Raw genomic sequence first — 16,877 nt, 5'->3', positions numbered from 1 at the left:
CATGGGAAGAAGTCTGAGGATCGGCTCAAGGTCGACAGCCGTGATGGTGTGTATCGCCTTTTGTCTAGCCTTCGCCGCTGTGGCGTAATGAAGCCTCCCCAGTCAGATGACCTTACCAAATTACTCAAGGTGTTGACAACTAATAGTATTCGTTCTGGTATGTTATTTGAAAGCGCCATGATGTTAATCAGTTCAATTGGATGAGGGACTCAATGTTGATGGTTATCTTTGGAATTTCACGGTCTCTCAACTCCAGAGAGCTGATTATAATGGCAACCTGCTTGAAGATTTAGACGCTTGGCCTTTATATCGGGAGAGAGCCAGACTTGAAGCCTCCACTGGCACGCCTATTCGGGATGTGTTCATTTACAATGTACTGCGGGATATGCCAAGGATTGTGTTCTGCCGGAACAAAAAGGTTCGCTCTTAACATTCATTTCAAACTTTGTGATTGCAGAAGTTTCTCAGAGAATTTAGTTCTGCAAGCAATCTGCAGGTTCCGGAGATTCGCCACCAGTTAGTTTTAGAGGTAAGTATTTCACAATCCACCCGAAACATTGTACATGCACAGAAAACTCGAACAACTTCACTGCACATGAAATCGGTTGACTCGGCTTCACGAGTCTCTAATAAGGAGCAGGTTGTCATTGGCATACTGGGTGTCGACAGGAAAGGTGATATCTCTATTAAGGGTACATTGAGTCAACTACGCCTGGTGATAACGCCTGACACGTCAATAGAACATGGTATATACTGCCATAGCTGCACTGTCATTGTCCACGGAATAATGGATCCTTATAAGGTGAGGAACGTTTTCTGAGTCTAATGGCATTCAGGAAGCAATCAGATGCACTGAAATAAAGCACCCCCCTTTTGCAGTAGAAACAGAAATACCAGATTTCTTCGGAGGCAATGTATCTCTGAAAGAGCAATCTGCTTTCGAATCACGAATGACCATTTTAAAGGAAGGGGGGGGATCTGAACGCTGGGTGGTTATGGCAGACTTACATCTGGACGTCAAAGGCACCCTAGATTCGCTCGAAATTCTCTTAGACAGTTAGTTTCCAATGTCTTTATCTGAAAGTAAGCAGTATTTCTGGATATGTACCAGATTCAAGGGTTTCCCACAGGATTTATTCTCATGGGAAATTTCATGTCCAGCGCATTCAACGTAGCCGGCAGCATCCCGGAGAGATATAATCAGGGTTTCGAACGTCTACAAACGTTGCTGTTGAAATCAAAATTCAGGATATTGTTAATGACATCATATTTCGTTTTTCTGCCCGGACCGGGTGATGCGACGGCTTGCAGTTCGCTGATGCCAACACCGCCCCTACTGTGTGAGTTTACGTCACATTTCATAGATCGCATGAAAAGCCACCTAGGAGATAACGCAAAACTGGTTTATGCAACAAACCCATGCAGGATACGGCATCTCACCAAGCGGATGTTATTTTGTAGGAGCGATTTGTTAAACAAATTACTGGGGACGTCTCTATTGACTAGTGGTTCAGTCCAAAATACAACATCCCCGTCGGATCTCAAGAGGATGCTAGTTACCACAATTCTGGGCCAAGGACATCTTTGCCCCAGCAAACCAGGTTGTAGCACGATTCTAAAGTATGACGCTGCACTACTCCTGTACCCAGTGCCAGACCTTATCTGTGTATGTGATATTTCTTGCCCGTCATTCGTCGAGACGTACAATTCGACAGTGTTTTGTAATCTTGAATCCTTCTCCAGTTCTCGATCATTTATAACGTATGATGCTATCACCGGGAATTGTCAAAAGTTCACGCTCTGATTGTGCGGAAGTACGCACCTGGCCTCACGTATGGCATAACCCTTGTGGTGAAGTAGATTACGTTTCGGCCCTCACGAACAACTGTAGGATTTCAAGATTTGAGACAGAATATGTGGGCGAAAAATTAAGAATGCAAGACAACAGGTTAACATGCTTCAGTCACTGCTGTAAACAAACCATATAAATAATTCTATAAACACAACCTACATTTTACTCCACCGCTTCTCATCTGTTAGAACTCGTACAGATCTAGTGCGACCGTGATCCGTCCGCTGATAGTCATTGATAGTAAAGTCATCGCACCAATAACAACTACAGAGCCCCGATCTTGTCCATTGGCGACTTGAGGCGTAAAAGATTTTTACGTTTTCTTATACCGTGTGCCACTAGCAAGATGGAGGACACGATTTTCGCAAAGAATAGTGTCAACCAAATAAAAACAGCCCCTAAGAAACGCCAGAACGTGAGCATGTTTCTTATATATGGGATGTTGCAAACAATGAGGGTTACTATTGGTGATGGCATGAAACCTAGCCTCCGTGATGGTATATGCGAGAAGGAATACGTTCCCTTGCATGTAACTCGGAAGTTGAAATTGACCAATTGTTGTTTGATGCGCCAGCAACGTGACAAGACAACATCACCCATCAAAACTTCAGTGTACCTCTTGAATATTTGCCCGTTAATTCTGTTAAATTTTAACAAGAAACCGTGCTTAAAATAATCGATCAAAACTTCTAAGACGAACATCTTAGTCAGCCAACGTGACACCGTGAAATATGAATTCACCGGGCTCCGCACAGTTGACATTTTGAAGAAAACCATCATCGCATCAAAACAGAGGTGAAAACGTTCTACTGAATCGGTCGCCACTATGGTAAAGAGAGACACTTCATTGTATTTTTTGAACACTGTAGACTTGATTTCTGCGAAATTATTGGTGACCATAAGAAGGAACATCGCCGAATCCGAGGAATTTATTGCGATATTAAGGCTAAGCATCCTTACTAGGTGCATGAAAGTGTGAAACATTATGTACACAATCACTAACAGATAGCACATAGAAAATTCCATGAGAAGACTTCTCCATTGTTGTCGATCTTTGGATGCGTCATGAGTTACTGAATCCGGTAAGGTATCCATGGACGGTTCCAAGAGCTCATTTGGATAATGGTGCCAATTCTTAGTTAACTTTGCATCCGGATGCGGTGATGATATAACACCGGTAGTTTTGCAAGCAACGGGTTCTATTAATTCGCGTGTCTGTGCAACCCTGCCGAAATGTATGGGAGACGATGGTGGCACGGTGCCGTGTGCTTCCATTTTCGACTCATGTGTACGCAGTTCACATGAAACTACGGAGTTATGCGTTGGTTGTTCAGTTTCATCGTTATATGATATGCCCATCTGGCTTCCAAAACGGGTAGATGCGTTTGTGATAACTGCGCTTGCAAAACTTTGACCATTCGTGTTTTGTTTAAGATCATCAGTCTTCTTTTGTAGCTGCTCTACATTCAAAATGGCCGTTATACGCGAATCAAAATTTGTACTTGTTTTGTACAATTTGATAGCGGCTCGCATAAGGTTGTCGGTGCAATCCCTGCCGAATGACCTGCATAGTCGTTCGCATATTTCCAGCATGTTGAATATTACATAGAGTTTAAAAAAGGGTTGCCCTCGTATATTGTGATATACTCGAGAAGTATCTATACGCGAAAGAATAATAACAGCCATCACAAGAGCCATGAATCGCGCCGCACCACACGCTTCGTTTGGATTAATAAGCAATACATCCTTGTTACTCAGCAGATTTGTATCATCCATAGTAGTGACCTTTTTAACTTTAAACAACGATGATGCACCTCTCTTGCAATTTTTAAAACATCCGTATAATATTTCATAAGCATTACGGAGATAATTATTTTCGGGTAACACGTCGGCCTCAGTTTGACTTTTTTGGTCAGATGCCTGCTTTTCTGTCCCATCAACACATCTTAATATATCGGTTTCCATGTTATCGTTAACGATTGAGTCTGTAATATCAGCGCATTGCATGCGACATAAATCGCCAAACCCACCTTTTGTATTCCATCTTTTTGGGCGATATCTACAACTGGCAGTTGGATCGCCATAACCACCAGTGCAATCACAACTACCCATAAATTTTTTATCTAACGGCGCCGTATCACCGGATTCAGATACAGATAAGTCTGTGAGGTCCTTTTTGTAAAAGGTTGTTAGCCACATCATCCACCTTTGACTGACATACATAATCGTGCCAACAGCCTGAGAACGACATCACGGTGGAATCATATTAACATACCTGCACGGGCATCAAAGTCAGTTCGAATAATAACGCATCCACGCAGACGCTGAAAGAATACCACATAATTTGTTCAACATATTTCGGCAACTTCAACATCTGTCTCAAAGAGTTCTGTACCAAAATAAAGCTATACAAATTAAAGTCTCTGGCGTACCTGTGGTATTGAGTGTAAAGGATCCACGATTGTTTCCTCAAACGTATCGGTATTAGGAGATGGCCGGTTAACTGTTTTATCGGCTGCGACGGTTGTATCAATTCCTTCATCTTCCGATACGGTAGTATAATCTTTATACGTAAATGGGAATCCTTGTATCTCCATACAGACGAAGTCTGCAAGGCTCAGCCAAAATTTGGTCATCTTCTGTATCCTAGATATATACCAGCTACGTATAGGCATAGATGGTGAAAACAATACGATACGATATCAACCACCACCTTCATATCTGTGCTGTATTTGCATTTCCGTATTAAGGGTCCTGTTTTGTCAAAAGGGTTGGCGTATGTATACTTTTACTACCGCGAAGAGATGGGACCGCAATAGACCTTAAAAGGAGCACTGCCTAAGCATAGAAGTAGAAAAAGTGCTTACAATATTAGATATTGCTTATACAAAAATTGCCTGATATCATTGGTGAAACACTAGACATTGTACCTACTCTGAGGCTTCCAGTTTTCATCACTCGGCCTAATAATTGATGTGTCACGCCGAGTTATACTTCACATTAGATTAAGTGTAGGTAGTTATATGACTGATGTGTATCCATTATAAATTTATATCGGACGTTTCGCCGAGACGGAAGATATCATACATTTTTTAATACAAGTTCACGAAATACAACATTATCACCTAAATATCATGACGTATACTCGTGTCGCCTTTTGACAATACAATTAACGTGATTTACGAAGTGTCATACCAGGTAGTTGAGATGTGCAACATTCACGCCATATATAAGAGGATTTACGTAGGAGAAACTCCACAACCCAAAGAACGCACAATACGAAAGAATGCAAACCATACAATACATTGTACACGCCGTTACGTGCATTTGACAGCCGTAGTCGACTAGGGCAAGGTTCTCACTCCTACAGATAAATGTGCACGAATTAAAGGCACTAAGTGCTGCAGCTATTGCAGTTCTACTACTTTACCAACGAAAGACCGACAAAATTAGTCTAAAATTACAATGTTAACAAGTGCTACATTTGATTTTGTTCCTCCATCATCCTCAGGCGTCGCTGCTTCAGTTTTTCCAAGTTAATTAAGCCGGATGCATTTTTCAGCTGACGTTTAGGTGGCATCTCAGCATCGTCATCCGACGGCAATTCATCTGTTGCATTGTAGCAACGGCCGCTGTAATTCTGTGTTTCGCCTGACGATGCCGGCGTTTCAAAACATCGTTGTATACCGGGTGCCTCAGCATATTTCGTTACATCGCCGTATACGGCTGAAGTTACACAGCCCTGTGCATCACGTTCTTGTGCGTGACCGACTTGCGCCGGGTCACGTATCATAACCTCTACTTCCTTGTGTTTTCTTTCTTGGTCCCCAGATTCCCTTCTGTGGCATCGAGAATATCGGTAAGGTTTCCACTTTAGCGCTACTTGATCCAAAACGCGGGGTAATTCTAAACCTTCATCAAACAGCTGATTACAGATGTGTGCACATATGATGTGGTCATGTTTTGTTATCAAGCTGTACACAACTGACTTTTCAGATGCACTAGCGACGCCAACATTCCAGCAAAATTTGTTTAATGTTCGAGGCATGTCATATATAACAACGTAATCAACCTTCGGTAGATTAACATATCTCAACATCGTGTCTGTCGTAACTAAAACATGCAATTTGCCCTCGCTGAATCGTCGCAATGTTTCTGCAGTGATATCTTTTTCCACCGCTTCGTGCACGAATCCGACATTACCAGTTACATTTTGGATATAACTGCAGATATTTTCGACACTGGTTGATTCGTTAGCGAACACCACCATCCGAAAAGGCTGATGGAAATGCGATAGTAGATCGCCAATGAAAGTTGCCTTCTGTACATGGCTTGGCTCCTTTAGGCATGCAATCCATTTTAGATTGGCCCCTGACAATGCGTGTTTGATAATGTATTTGACAGTAATGGCGCCTTTTATGTATAGCCGTAAAGCGGCCAGCGTTTTGACTCCAAGAATAACATTCGACAGTACTACTTTAATGGCACATCTGTGACTCAACAGTGTTTCTACCTCATTAGGATGTTTGTGATACAATTTTTCGAATCCTTCCACCACTACATACTTAGTTGCACCAAGCGTCAAACAATGTTGATTCATTAGATCACCGAACTTTGCAGGTGTCACCACGAGGAATTCCGTCCCGGAAACAATTTGACTGTAGTTGTCATATCCCGAGCTTATCATCGCAATTCTTAAAACTACCGACTTCATCAATTTGGAAAGCATCGTAAATATGTTGTTGCTAACTTCACGAGTGAGAGCCATGATAATGCAAAAAGCAGACCGCATAGGAGCGACTGCCTGGGTATCCCGAATCAAGCGCAACATGTGACAAATAAGGGGCAAAACGTATGCAAGTGACTTGCCGCAGCCACTTTCTCCCATCAATATTGCACTGCGACCCTGTAGCAGAATCGGCATCGCCTGGCACTGCATTGGCGTAGGTTCACTGTAACCCAATTTATGTAATCTTTTCAAAAGTGGAGCTGCAACTGAAGCCGTGAGGTGTGAGAATGATCCAATAGGTTTAGGCACACGTAGCCCTAAGGTCTCAATTCCCAGCCGTTTTTTTAGATTTACAATGTCTATCAAAGTCAACTCGTTAACCTCTGCATCAACTTTATAAATATCCACTGCATTTTGGCAGTCTATGTTTGTACGTATATCATATGGTGGCCGAGATTGTGCGATATTGTCTTGCCCATTTGGATTTGTACTGGATTCTGAACGTTGCGATAATACGTCTTGATGGGTATATCCATCTCCATTGTTGCTACCGTCTTCCTCGGGCACCTCGTTAACGACATAATTATTGATGAATTTGCTACCATCTTCTTCGAAGTCCTTTTCATACTCTTCAAGCGTTTTAAAAAATTCATTCAAGGCCTCTGAATCAGCACCTGAAATAAAAAATTAGATAACTTTATTTGGAACATTTCATCTCGCATCACCAATCTTAAAATATAGATTGACTTATTTAGGTGTATATTACATATCCTCACGATGTAGGAGTAGACAAGCGATATATGTGGCATAGAAACAAAACAACCGTGGAATAGCATCATGATGGGTACCATTAGGATTGGTTCGCTGGCTTTACATCGCTTTAAAAAGTCCAACGTACCTTCTTTCAGTACTTCATGATTTTGTATAGAATTGCCGTTGTCATCGTCCATGATTATAACGACGTCGGCGAGTCATGTGTCTGCTGGATGTGTTAGTACGGTGACCAATGTGTGCTTCCATCAACATTGAATAAAAGTGGTGCTGGAATATGACGCACCCGATCACAATTTTCAGCATTGCAATACGCAGCAAGTTTGTGCGGTTAGCTACCTGCGGGTCTCTACGACTTGCAGATGGGAGAGATTTGGATACACAGAGATTACACCTGGCAAAACCTAAAAAAAGTCGACAGCTATTGAAATATGATCTGAAGGGTATAACTTGGATGGTAGACCTTCAAATTCTTCCGCGTCTTCTTGGCTTATGCCGGGCATACAACGCTTGACCTGCAGAACGATGGTGTGTGAGAACAAACATCTATTCCACGCAAATCGAACAAGATGCCACGTATCAGATGTTATGCACGTTGTTTAGTCACGTATTACCATATAACTCCTAAAATTCAGACTTCACAGCTGAATTAAGACTACGGCAAGCGCAAGACTAGAACGAATGATTTTTGCACCCCCTTACGACAATTTGTTATCTGACATGATACAATCATTTGTTAGTTCATGCAAAACATGCTGAGAATCATTTATATAAAAATCTGGAGGCAGATTATTTTCTTTAACGCATTTACGGAGAACGCATACCTGTAGATTCTTGGAATGAAAAATGTAGTCGAGTGTGCCACTGAACGTTTTGACAAAGTTTGTGAATGGTAGTTCTTCGCCTCCATATGAATCCTGGTATCCTGTACAGTTGGGAACTTCCAACCGTTCTTCCGAGTCCGACCTACGGCTCGCATTCTCCTCTTTCCTCCCCCTAGGAAACTTAGCATTGTGCTCGTTTGGATTGAACCTTTCATACCCAAATTTTAGGCCGTAATCAAAATCCTCATGATCATAGGGAACCCACCCGTTCGTTATTATCTGGAAGGTCCCCTCTGTATTGAAGGAATTAAAATCTCCACAAATTATAGTGCTCGATTCGACGTTAACATCAAAGCTGTGTTTGTTACCGCATTGCCGCTTGAATCGTTCCAGTTCGTTAAGCAATACATATGCTTGCAGGAGACGTATATGGCGGCCGTGAGGATGAAAATATAGATGGGTATTTGCTAGAAACAGGACACCGCCACCATCATCTAATTTGTTCCTAACACAACACATTTGGAATATTGTATGATATCTGTTGAAATACGTATCTGGGTCATAATTCAACCAGTTGGCCGCCCCTATCCTCGTTAGCACCCCTCGATATTCCGGTTTTATAATTTCCTCTTTGAAGGAGATACCTTGCACCTCCAATACGTCAAATACCCCCTTCTGCAAGAACATACAGCAACCCTCGTCGGAGGCTTGATTCTTTATGGTTAACCACGCGTGATAGTTCTGACTCAGAATAGGTTCCATATACTCGCGATAAGCGCTTGTTGAGCATTCCTGAAGACAAATAACTTGCGGATTAACCAAAAGTATTTCTCTGAGTATAAGTGGATTGCGGAAACTGCTATCCAACCACTCTGGAGAACAGTAAGGAAAGAACCTATCGATCGCTTCTTCATTCGAGACGTATGTCGGAGATAGTATATTAAAGGACATAACGCGAATACCCCCTTGTTTACTTTGCAAATGTAGTAGAGAATTTTTCACCGGAGCATTGTTGAAAGCCACTATGCGCTCTTGTTGCCATCGGTTTTTTGGGCTGTCAAATACTTCACAATAATTGGAGTTGACGACATTCCACCTTAATTGTTTGTGTGACACCCTCGCCTTTATATGGCGACCTTCCATATCCTCAGTTGGCACATAAATTGGGCCATGGTGTAGGATACATCCTTTTTCATCGAGCCATTCCACATAGACATCATTTCTCCAATGCCCGTCCGACTCTACATGCAGTGACACTGGACAACCTACCATCGCTCTCGGTCCCACTCTAACCTCCTGTACACGAAACACATTCGTATGTACCTGTATGAGCGTATCATTGACGGATATGAAAGAAGCGTTTTGTATGACTTCTTCTAATGTTTTATCCTCCTCAATAGGCTTGAACATATTCGTTAGAAAAGATATCGAGTAATCTCCTACCACTGTGGTAATGGCTGTAAGTGATGCACTCATTGAATTTTCGATGGTAGATTCCATTATGGAGGTATCACACATATCCGTTGTTTTCTTAGGTTTGCGCCACATTTCGCATTTACCAGTGGGCTGATCACATAATTCTACATCTATAACGTTTGTCTGCCGCTTTGATAAAGGGTTGGAATTTTTTTGTAGAGAACGCTTCAGCCTAGCTAGGGTCACATTAAGTGTCTCACTTTTTTTCCGATCCAAGTTGAGTTCCCTACCGTTCCAATTCAAGGTGATGGTGATATTGTCGGAATCCGATGACGCCTTTACCAGCGCATAATTGTAACCAATTGGCGGCATTGTAGTTGAGTCTCGTTTGGTTTGCTCTGTCCTGTTACATGAACCTAATTCCCGGGGTGACACTCCTATGCTGGACAATAATGAAGGCGTATATTGTTAAACAATATGAAATCCACACGTGAACAACGCAGTATATGATAACCGAAGGCATGATTTGCGGATGACTACACTTTACTGTAAACTTTTGTTTGCAGCCATATTTACACTCAATGCTTTCGTAACAGACAGATGCTACATATTATAAATCATATTTAAACTTGCATACCTTGAGAATCCTTTAGATGGTACCAAATTCGCGGACATATGCTTTACGAAGGCGTGCTGCGATCTTAGAAAGGAATTCAATGAGAACAGTCGTCGGTGATGCGCAGAACGCACCACTGGTTGGTGTCTAGGAAAACCTATTATACCGAACGGTCTTGATCCGCGATATCGTAGTGATTTCACTGTGTGAAATGATACGGCCACTCCTACAGAGAGCGCAAACATGAAATATAAGAGGCATAAATAGGCTAGTTGCCACCTTGGTCGAAATGGTATGGTGAGGCAACCTAACGCATTCATATGAAACTGCTGCCAATGCAACTGGCTCCGTCAAATGAGAGTAAGAGCTTTTCAGCGGTCTGGCATTTAACCTAAAGATCGTCACATTAGTGGGAAGCCGCCCATCAAGGTAGCAGTGTCCATGTAAATCAATGATATATGATCAGGAAAACCACATCATAAGATGAAATCTGATAAATTTCCTGAGCCTTGACTTTATGGTTTGAATGGTAAGCTCTGTCTAGCTTCATCGATCCTATACCTACACCTCTTAAGGAATCTTCATACAAGATACAAAAAACCATCCACAGAATATTAAACAATTATGTTGCACCAACTCTTCTGTAAAATTAAGTCGGCAAAATGCGTAATCCATTTTTTTCGCGAAGGTGTGCAGCGATGTTGTCTTGTAAAACTCGGAACACCCATAACCAACATATGGTGAGCCTAATGCGCACGTGTTTATACGATCTTTTAAGATTTTGTATTCTGTATTGTCGTGGAATTCTGTTTCCGGTCTTCAATCGGTGGTGTTAGAGGGCATTGAGAATGTTCACAAGGCATTGCCATATGGCTGTTGGTACGAGATTAGCTATTTGGCAATATGCTGCTTCTGTATTAACCGAAGCACCTATGGATCGTATCCCATTGCATTGGTCCTAATAACAATGTCGCGGTGATGAACAAAAAAGGATGTAGAATTATTGCAGAGGTTATTAGATTTTAGTGATCGATTAAGTAAGGAATTTGTTCACTAATTGACTGGCTTATTGTTTACCTTGAATTGATACTTAATATCGCTCATATGAGTCGTATTTCAACCCTTAGTCACGATGTCTACCTTTGCCAGGCGACGCATTGTGCAGGACATATCCAAGGTGACAAAGGATCCTCCGGACGGTGTGCGTGTTGAGCCTTTCGCTGAAAACATGATGGTGTGCCACGCTGTTATCACTGGGCCTAAGAACACATTGTGGGAAACAGGGAGTTTCCACCTTCTTGTCAGGTTCACCGAGGACTATCCCACTAAGCCTCCTAAAATAAAATTTCTGTCAAGAATATTTCATCCCAACGTTTATTCCGATGGAAGAATATGCTTGGACATATTACAGAACCAATGGACCGCAATTTACGATATCTCTGCCGTACTCATGTCGATACAGTCACTGCTGAGTGACCCCAACATAAAATCTCCTGCAAACACCGAGGCAGCTACAATGTTAGAGAAAGACAGAGTAACGTATGACAAGAATGTGTTGCGATGTGTCGAAGATTCATGGATTTTGCCTGTCGTTACAGAGAATGTATTGGAGTTCTAAATGCAGTGTTACATACATCAAGCACCACCGTATGTAGTAATCCCCGTATAACATTGGCGCTACCATGGGAATTTAAGCAGTACGGCTCTCAGCTACTCTGTTCTTATGTTGTTAGTGTTAGAACCAAGGACTTCAAGACTATCCATAAGATGAGGGCAGTAGGTAGGGTAACCAAAATATTTGAGCGATTCAGCATGCGGTAGCATTTGACAAGCTGCAATTACTTCTGTTGTTTAACTGTTATCGTTGTGACAGCAGTGGTGTATTATCTTGAAAATATGTTGCGTTGTATACTACTAGGTTGTAGTTAGATGTTGACGTTTTGCGATGACAAAGAAGATTGTTATGTGCCGATATCATTTGAGTTAATATACTGCACGTTAGTTTTACGGGCATACAAATGCGTAGGTATGCTCAACTGCCGTATGGACATTCATGAGACCCCATGGCATGACGACTAGCGCAATAGGTTGGTAGCATGGTTGACTTTGGAAACGAGTTAATTTATCGCATTAACTACGATACATGTAATTCAGTGTGAATAATGCGCTGCACACATGGAATGCCATTTTGTGTAATGATTTAAATATTGATGGTTGAAAATACTTAACATCGTGTTGACCGTCGGTTGAATTTAAATGTACTGGCAAATGTGTCATCCTTATGTACTACGTTAATAGTACTGCTAATATATTTCTTAACAGTCATACAACTGTACATGAGATTGTTAAACCCTACTGGTGTCGCATAAAGGTAGATGCGACATTAATGTGTTGTCATGCGATAATAAATATGTAAAGTGTAATGATATCCATTAGGTATAGACAACTTTGGATAAATTAGTCATACCTTCGGATCAGAAAATGTGCAGTTATGGCTACTATGGCATGATACATTATAGAATATATGCCTAGTTTTGCCACCGCACCAGTTGACATTTCGACATTGGTCATTAAATTGATTTCGATAATTCCTTCAGACCTGTGTATGCGCTTAACAAATCGTTATCAACCATGGAAATGAATAAAAGGTCTATTCAGGCGTCAACGTTGGTTACGCCACGATCGCCACTTACAAGACTGATCACTGTTTGCCATAGGATCAAACGCTCGCCAAAAAGCATTTACCTTCTTATAGGTACATCAAACATAAACTAACGATAATTGCGCTGTGTAGTGTGACCTTGGTCTGTCCTTGCAGTAGCAAACCTATGATAGCAGGCAACATAATGCGGACTAATATGGAGATCACTATTTACAAATCGAAATCACATGTATATGAGCTACATTATTAGCGTCACATCAATGTGGAGATGGATACCTCAATTCGGTAAGAGAATAGTTTTACTACACTTCCTGCCACAATATTTCAGAGGCAATATAACAATGATAACATTTGATGAGGTTAAAATTCTTGTACCTTCGTTAACCAGAAAATAATCGACTCGGAATGCAGATCGGATTTTGTGAGTTTACGATGGTCATCCGTTTATGAGATCGCTGTAACTAATTCCATTTCACTCGTTAACGATATAGAATATACGTTAGTGCGAAATCGTACTATCCCATATATGCGTAGTGTTATAACGACGTATTGTATAGAACGCAAAGACAATATTTGGCAAGAGGAATGTTACAGTTTTGTTAGTGTGCTATTTCGTGTGCATCACTGAATCTCAGTGGGGCATATTACATCATCTATTTTCAATATCATCTTCACCACCTGTGTAGCCAAAGACAGTTGTTGAACCTTCGAGTGCAACGACTCGAATATACCGCGTTCTCGAAGGTCGCCAACGCTTCCGCGTAGGCAATCGATGCCAACATGACAATTCGTCCGCTGCATTTGCGTCGCTTTTGCTACCATATCGAAGACGTTAAGTCCAGAGTTGTCCGCTAGTGCCATAGGAATTTCGAGTAGCGCTTCGCTAAATGCCTGTACTGCGAACTGTTCCAACGTATTAAGCTTAACGGCAGCGGCCTCCACGGCGAGCGATGCAGCTATTTCTGGCGCTCCTCCTCCACCCAGAACACGAGAATCGCGTACGAGGTTACGCACGCAGCAAATGGCGTCGTGAATGCAGCGTTTTGTTTCTTCTACATAGACACCATTTCCCCCAGAAATAAGTACGGTAACCGATTTTGTTTTTTGGCACTTTTCAATAAATATGAATTCCTGATGCTCTGTACCAGTTGCAACCTCACGAACAACCTCTGCGCGTCCCAATTTACTCTCATCTAGATCTTCGAAGCGCCCAACGATTTTGCCTCCCGTAGCTATGGCGACAAGTTCCAGTTCAGCGCCACCAACCCAACGTACGGCAGAAATACCCTTCTTCATCAGTAAGTGATTTGCTTCATCATCGAAACCCCACTGGCATATAACTACATTGGCCTTGCTGTCTACTACGCGTTGGACCATGTTTTCGAAATACTGTTTCTCACACGCTTGCAGCTTTTCGTAATCCTCCACAGTAGATATTTCGATGCGACTTTTAGTTTTTGACTTGGGTGGTTCGAATGGGCATGATAAAATAGCTATGCGGGCATCCCTGACGGTTTTGGTCATTTGGGAATGACTGAACTCCTTGGTCAGCACGATGCCTTCAACTAGGCAAGTATCCTCCAGTCTCCCACCGGTAACTGCCTCTATTTTGATGAGTTCAAGGTTTACATCCCTGCGTTCTTTGTCCTGAACGGCCATTACGGCGCTAACTGCGATGTCCGCGAGGTGGTCCTGACAGCTAGACACTACCTTTGACCCCAATGCAGTGTATGCCGCCTTCTTGTAAATTTCCGCATTTTTTACCGGGGAGTATGATACATCCTGCTCATTTGCAATTTCCTCAAGTCGTTTGATGGCGATATCACAGGCCGTTTCGTATCCGTCTGCTATCCGTAATGGATGTAACCCCTTATCCAATAGACGCAGCGCCCTTTCGAGTAGAGCTCCTGCCAATATAACAACACCGGTAGTTCCATCCCCGATTTCCTCATCTTGGCTCTTTGAGAGGTCCACCAAAAGTTTAGCGCACTGGTGCTCGACTTCTATCTTTTGTAGTATGGTTGCTCCATCATTTGTCACCGTGACTTTGCCATCAGGACTTACAATAATTTTGTCCATACCACGTGGACCAAGTGATGTTTTAAGCGTACTTGCAATGGCTTTGGCCGCCATGATATTTGCCTTGTGCGCATCTAGCCCTGTAAGCCGCTTCTTCTCCTGCTGGCGTAGAATCACGAAGGGCTTACCGAATTCGTCAACGGCCACATTCATATTGTGTCAAATTAATTACAGCTATACACACATCTATTTGTTGACAACGCCCCGCGGAGCGACGCTTCGCGGATGGATGGCCGCCTAGTGGAATCACCCAGACAAGCCAATGGCGCGCACACAATAAACGTTATGGCTCGTACGGATTCCTGAATGTTGCACGTCGGTTTGTCTACTTGAATATAATTTCAAAGATGATATGGAGTTGTTTTGTACGTTCCAAGGGAGACGGATGTTGTGCAACGTGGCCCATTATCCGCCACACTAGGCCCGAAACCAATAAGTACACCAGAAGGGAACTGTCTTCACATGTAATATTTTTATATGTGGAGTTATGCCAGTATATGGTCTAGTATATTTATGTTAAAAATTTCTATCTCAGCGTCGCACATAAACGTTGGTCATGTGGTCCCCTTAGTGCTTCCGAAGGCGAAATAGTAACACATGATGATGACAACAGCCACAATAACAAACACCAGATATTTTTCGAGTAGGCTTTGCTGGGCCAGCAGCTTTGATGATGTTTTGAACTTCAGAGTTTCAGCTTTGAGTCCGTCTGCCATGCGGCCAATATCTGCTGTCGCATAGCGGAAGCGCATATTAAAATTTACCTTCTAGGTTTTCTCCACGCTGCAGTATTTCGTCGATGTTGCGCCGCATGATGTTGGTGACCTCGTTGAGGCTATTGTTGATCATATGCAGTGCCTTGCTTGAGTTCGGATCTTTGAAGTTAGCCTTTATTTTATGGATGGTGCGATCTGCGTATTCATGTCAGTGATAATAAGATGCTTCGGTGTACAGCAGGCGGTCAAATCGCATATATGCGACCTGCGTGTAACTTCATTTCGTTCACAAAATGCACCTCGGCAGCAGCACGTAGTAGAGCACATACTACATTACAGATGTCGTAGAACTTTAACCCACCAAATGTCATGAAACTGTACGGCTTAGCAATGGCGCGTAATGGGTCGTTCGGAGAATGCGATTTCCTTTGTGTTTCTAGCTCTTTCTCAAATGCAGCGCACAGTTCAGCAAGGTAGAGAAATGCTAGTTTCTTGGGATACTCAGTAGAAGTTACCGTCATGTAGCAGATTCCACCCTCCACCATGTAATGGTAGCATACGTCACCTTCCATGATGGAGCATTTTGTCGAGTTTGGCGGCAGTTTCCGGCAGATCATGCGAGCATTTATTTTTATAGATTGCGTTACCTTTGATACCTCGTTGGAGTTTAAATCTAACGATTCCGGAGAGATTCTGTCTTCCCATATTTCCACGAGGGGTAGGCCGTCGGAGGCTCGACATAAAAGTGTCAGATCGCCCATGGTTAACGAACCCTTATTACGGTTGCTGCAAACGCGATTGGACCTCCTGATTGACGTGTTACAACTGTCTTAACCCCTTATTGGCACAGTTATCACGCTTATATATATCGTATTCACTGACAATTAGGCCGTCTGTATAGATGCTACCGGGTCTGGTAGCCGGAAAAGTGTGCAGGGTGTCACCTTTTGTATGGATGCTCATGGAGTGTTTTCGCAACCTTCTATGGACCGAAATATTTTAAATAGATTAGTGATTTAAATGATGTGCAAACTGTGTCGCGTGAAGATCTAGTGCGAGTTGAATAACGTCCAAAGTGTCATATGCGTCCCGACGCTATGATGAAACAGAGATTCCAATATGGCATCCGAGTTCCAGCTTATGTGATTCAAATACATAGTTTATGTACGCTGCGGCTATGGTGTGCCGAAATGTGTAACGTCGAGAATCGTC

The 16,877-nt window shown here is 42.5% G+C and overlaps 8 protein-coding genes across 8 annotated transcripts; 3 read left to right on the top strand and 5 right to left on the bottom strand.

The window, feature by feature from the left end:
- Window positions 1-87: 87 nt before the first annotated feature.
- On the top strand, window positions 88-1,061 carry BBBOND_0205080 (hypothetical protein; the record flags this gene model as incomplete). The annotated part of the gene is made up of 5 exons (XM_012912082.1): window positions 88-157; window positions 192-418; window positions 497-529; window positions 572-802; window positions 837-1,061. 5 exons carry the CDS (start codon window positions 88-90, stop codon window positions 1,059-1,061), a joined length of 786 nt encoding a protein of 261 aa, XP_012767536.1.
- Window positions 1,062-1,141: 80 nt separating this feature from the next.
- Window positions 1,142-1,804, top strand: BBBOND_0205070 (hypothetical protein, conserved; the record flags this gene model as incomplete). Its single annotated transcript, XM_012912081.1, has 1 exon — window positions 1,142-1,804. One exon carries the CDS (start codon window positions 1,142-1,144, stop codon window positions 1,802-1,804), a length of 663 nt encoding a protein of 220 aa, XP_012767535.1.
- A 312-nt stretch (window positions 1,805-2,116) lies between these two features.
- BBBOND_0205060 (eukaryotic membrane protein, putative) lies at window positions 2,117-4,488 on the bottom strand (the record flags this gene model as incomplete). Its single annotated transcript, XM_012912080.1, has 3 exons — window positions 2,117-4,090; window positions 4,128-4,241; window positions 4,285-4,488. The coding sequence occupies 3 exons, from the start codon at window positions 4,486-4,488 to the stop codon at window positions 2,117-2,119; spliced, it is 2,292 nt and encodes a 763-aa protein (XP_012767534.1).
- An 842-nt stretch (window positions 4,489-5,330) lies between these two features.
- Window positions 5,331-7,531, bottom strand: BBBOND_0205050 (hypothetical protein, conserved; the record flags this gene model as incomplete). Its single annotated transcript, XM_012912079.1, has 2 exons — window positions 5,331-7,255; window positions 7,480-7,531. The coding sequence occupies 2 exons, from the start codon at window positions 7,529-7,531 to the stop codon at window positions 5,331-5,333; spliced, it is 1,977 nt and encodes a 658-aa protein (XP_012767533.1).
- A 225-nt stretch (window positions 7,532-7,756) lies between these two features.
- Window positions 7,757-9,964, bottom strand: BBBOND_0205040 (endonuclease/exonuclease/phosphatase family protein, putative; the record flags this gene model as incomplete). Its single annotated transcript, XM_012912078.1, has 2 exons — window positions 7,757-7,867; window positions 8,177-9,964. The coding sequence occupies 2 exons, from the start codon at window positions 9,962-9,964 to the stop codon at window positions 7,757-7,759; spliced, it is 1,899 nt and encodes a 632-aa protein (XP_012767532.1).
- Window positions 9,965-11,340: 1,376 nt separating this feature from the next.
- On the top strand, window positions 11,341-11,826 carry BBBOND_0205030 (ubiquitin-conjugating enzyme, putative; the record flags this gene model as incomplete). Its single annotated transcript, XM_012912077.1, has 1 exon — window positions 11,341-11,826. The coding sequence occupies one exon, from the start codon at window positions 11,341-11,343 to the stop codon at window positions 11,824-11,826; it is 486 nt and encodes a 161-aa protein (XP_012767531.1).
- Window positions 11,827-13,491: 1,665 nt separating this feature from the next.
- BBBOND_0205020 (T-complex protein 1 epsilon subunit, putative) lies at window positions 13,492-15,102 on the bottom strand (the record flags this gene model as incomplete). Its single annotated transcript, XM_012912076.1, has 1 exon — window positions 13,492-15,102. The coding sequence occupies one exon, from the start codon at window positions 15,100-15,102 to the stop codon at window positions 13,492-13,494; it is 1,611 nt and encodes a 536-aa protein (XP_012767530.1).
- Window positions 15,103-15,503: 401 nt separating this feature from the next.
- On the bottom strand, window positions 15,504-16,426 carry BBBOND_0205010 (vesicle transport protein, putative; the record flags this gene model as incomplete). Its single annotated transcript, XM_012912075.1, has 3 exons — window positions 15,504-15,676; window positions 15,714-15,860; window positions 16,027-16,426. The coding sequence occupies 3 exons, from the start codon at window positions 16,424-16,426 to the stop codon at window positions 15,504-15,506; spliced, it is 720 nt and encodes a 239-aa protein (XP_012767529.1).
- Between the last annotated feature and the right edge of the window lie 451 nt (window positions 16,427-16,877).

This window comes from Babesia bigemina (genome assembly GCF_000981445.1).
Source record: "Babesia bigemina genome assembly Bbig001, chromosome : II".
NCBI classification, from domain to species: domain Eukaryota; phylum Apicomplexa; class Aconoidasida; order Piroplasmida; family Babesiidae; genus Babesia; species Babesia bigemina.
The sequence above is the reverse complement of the archived record's forward strand: the minus strand, read 5'-3'. Positions and strand labels throughout refer to the sequence as shown.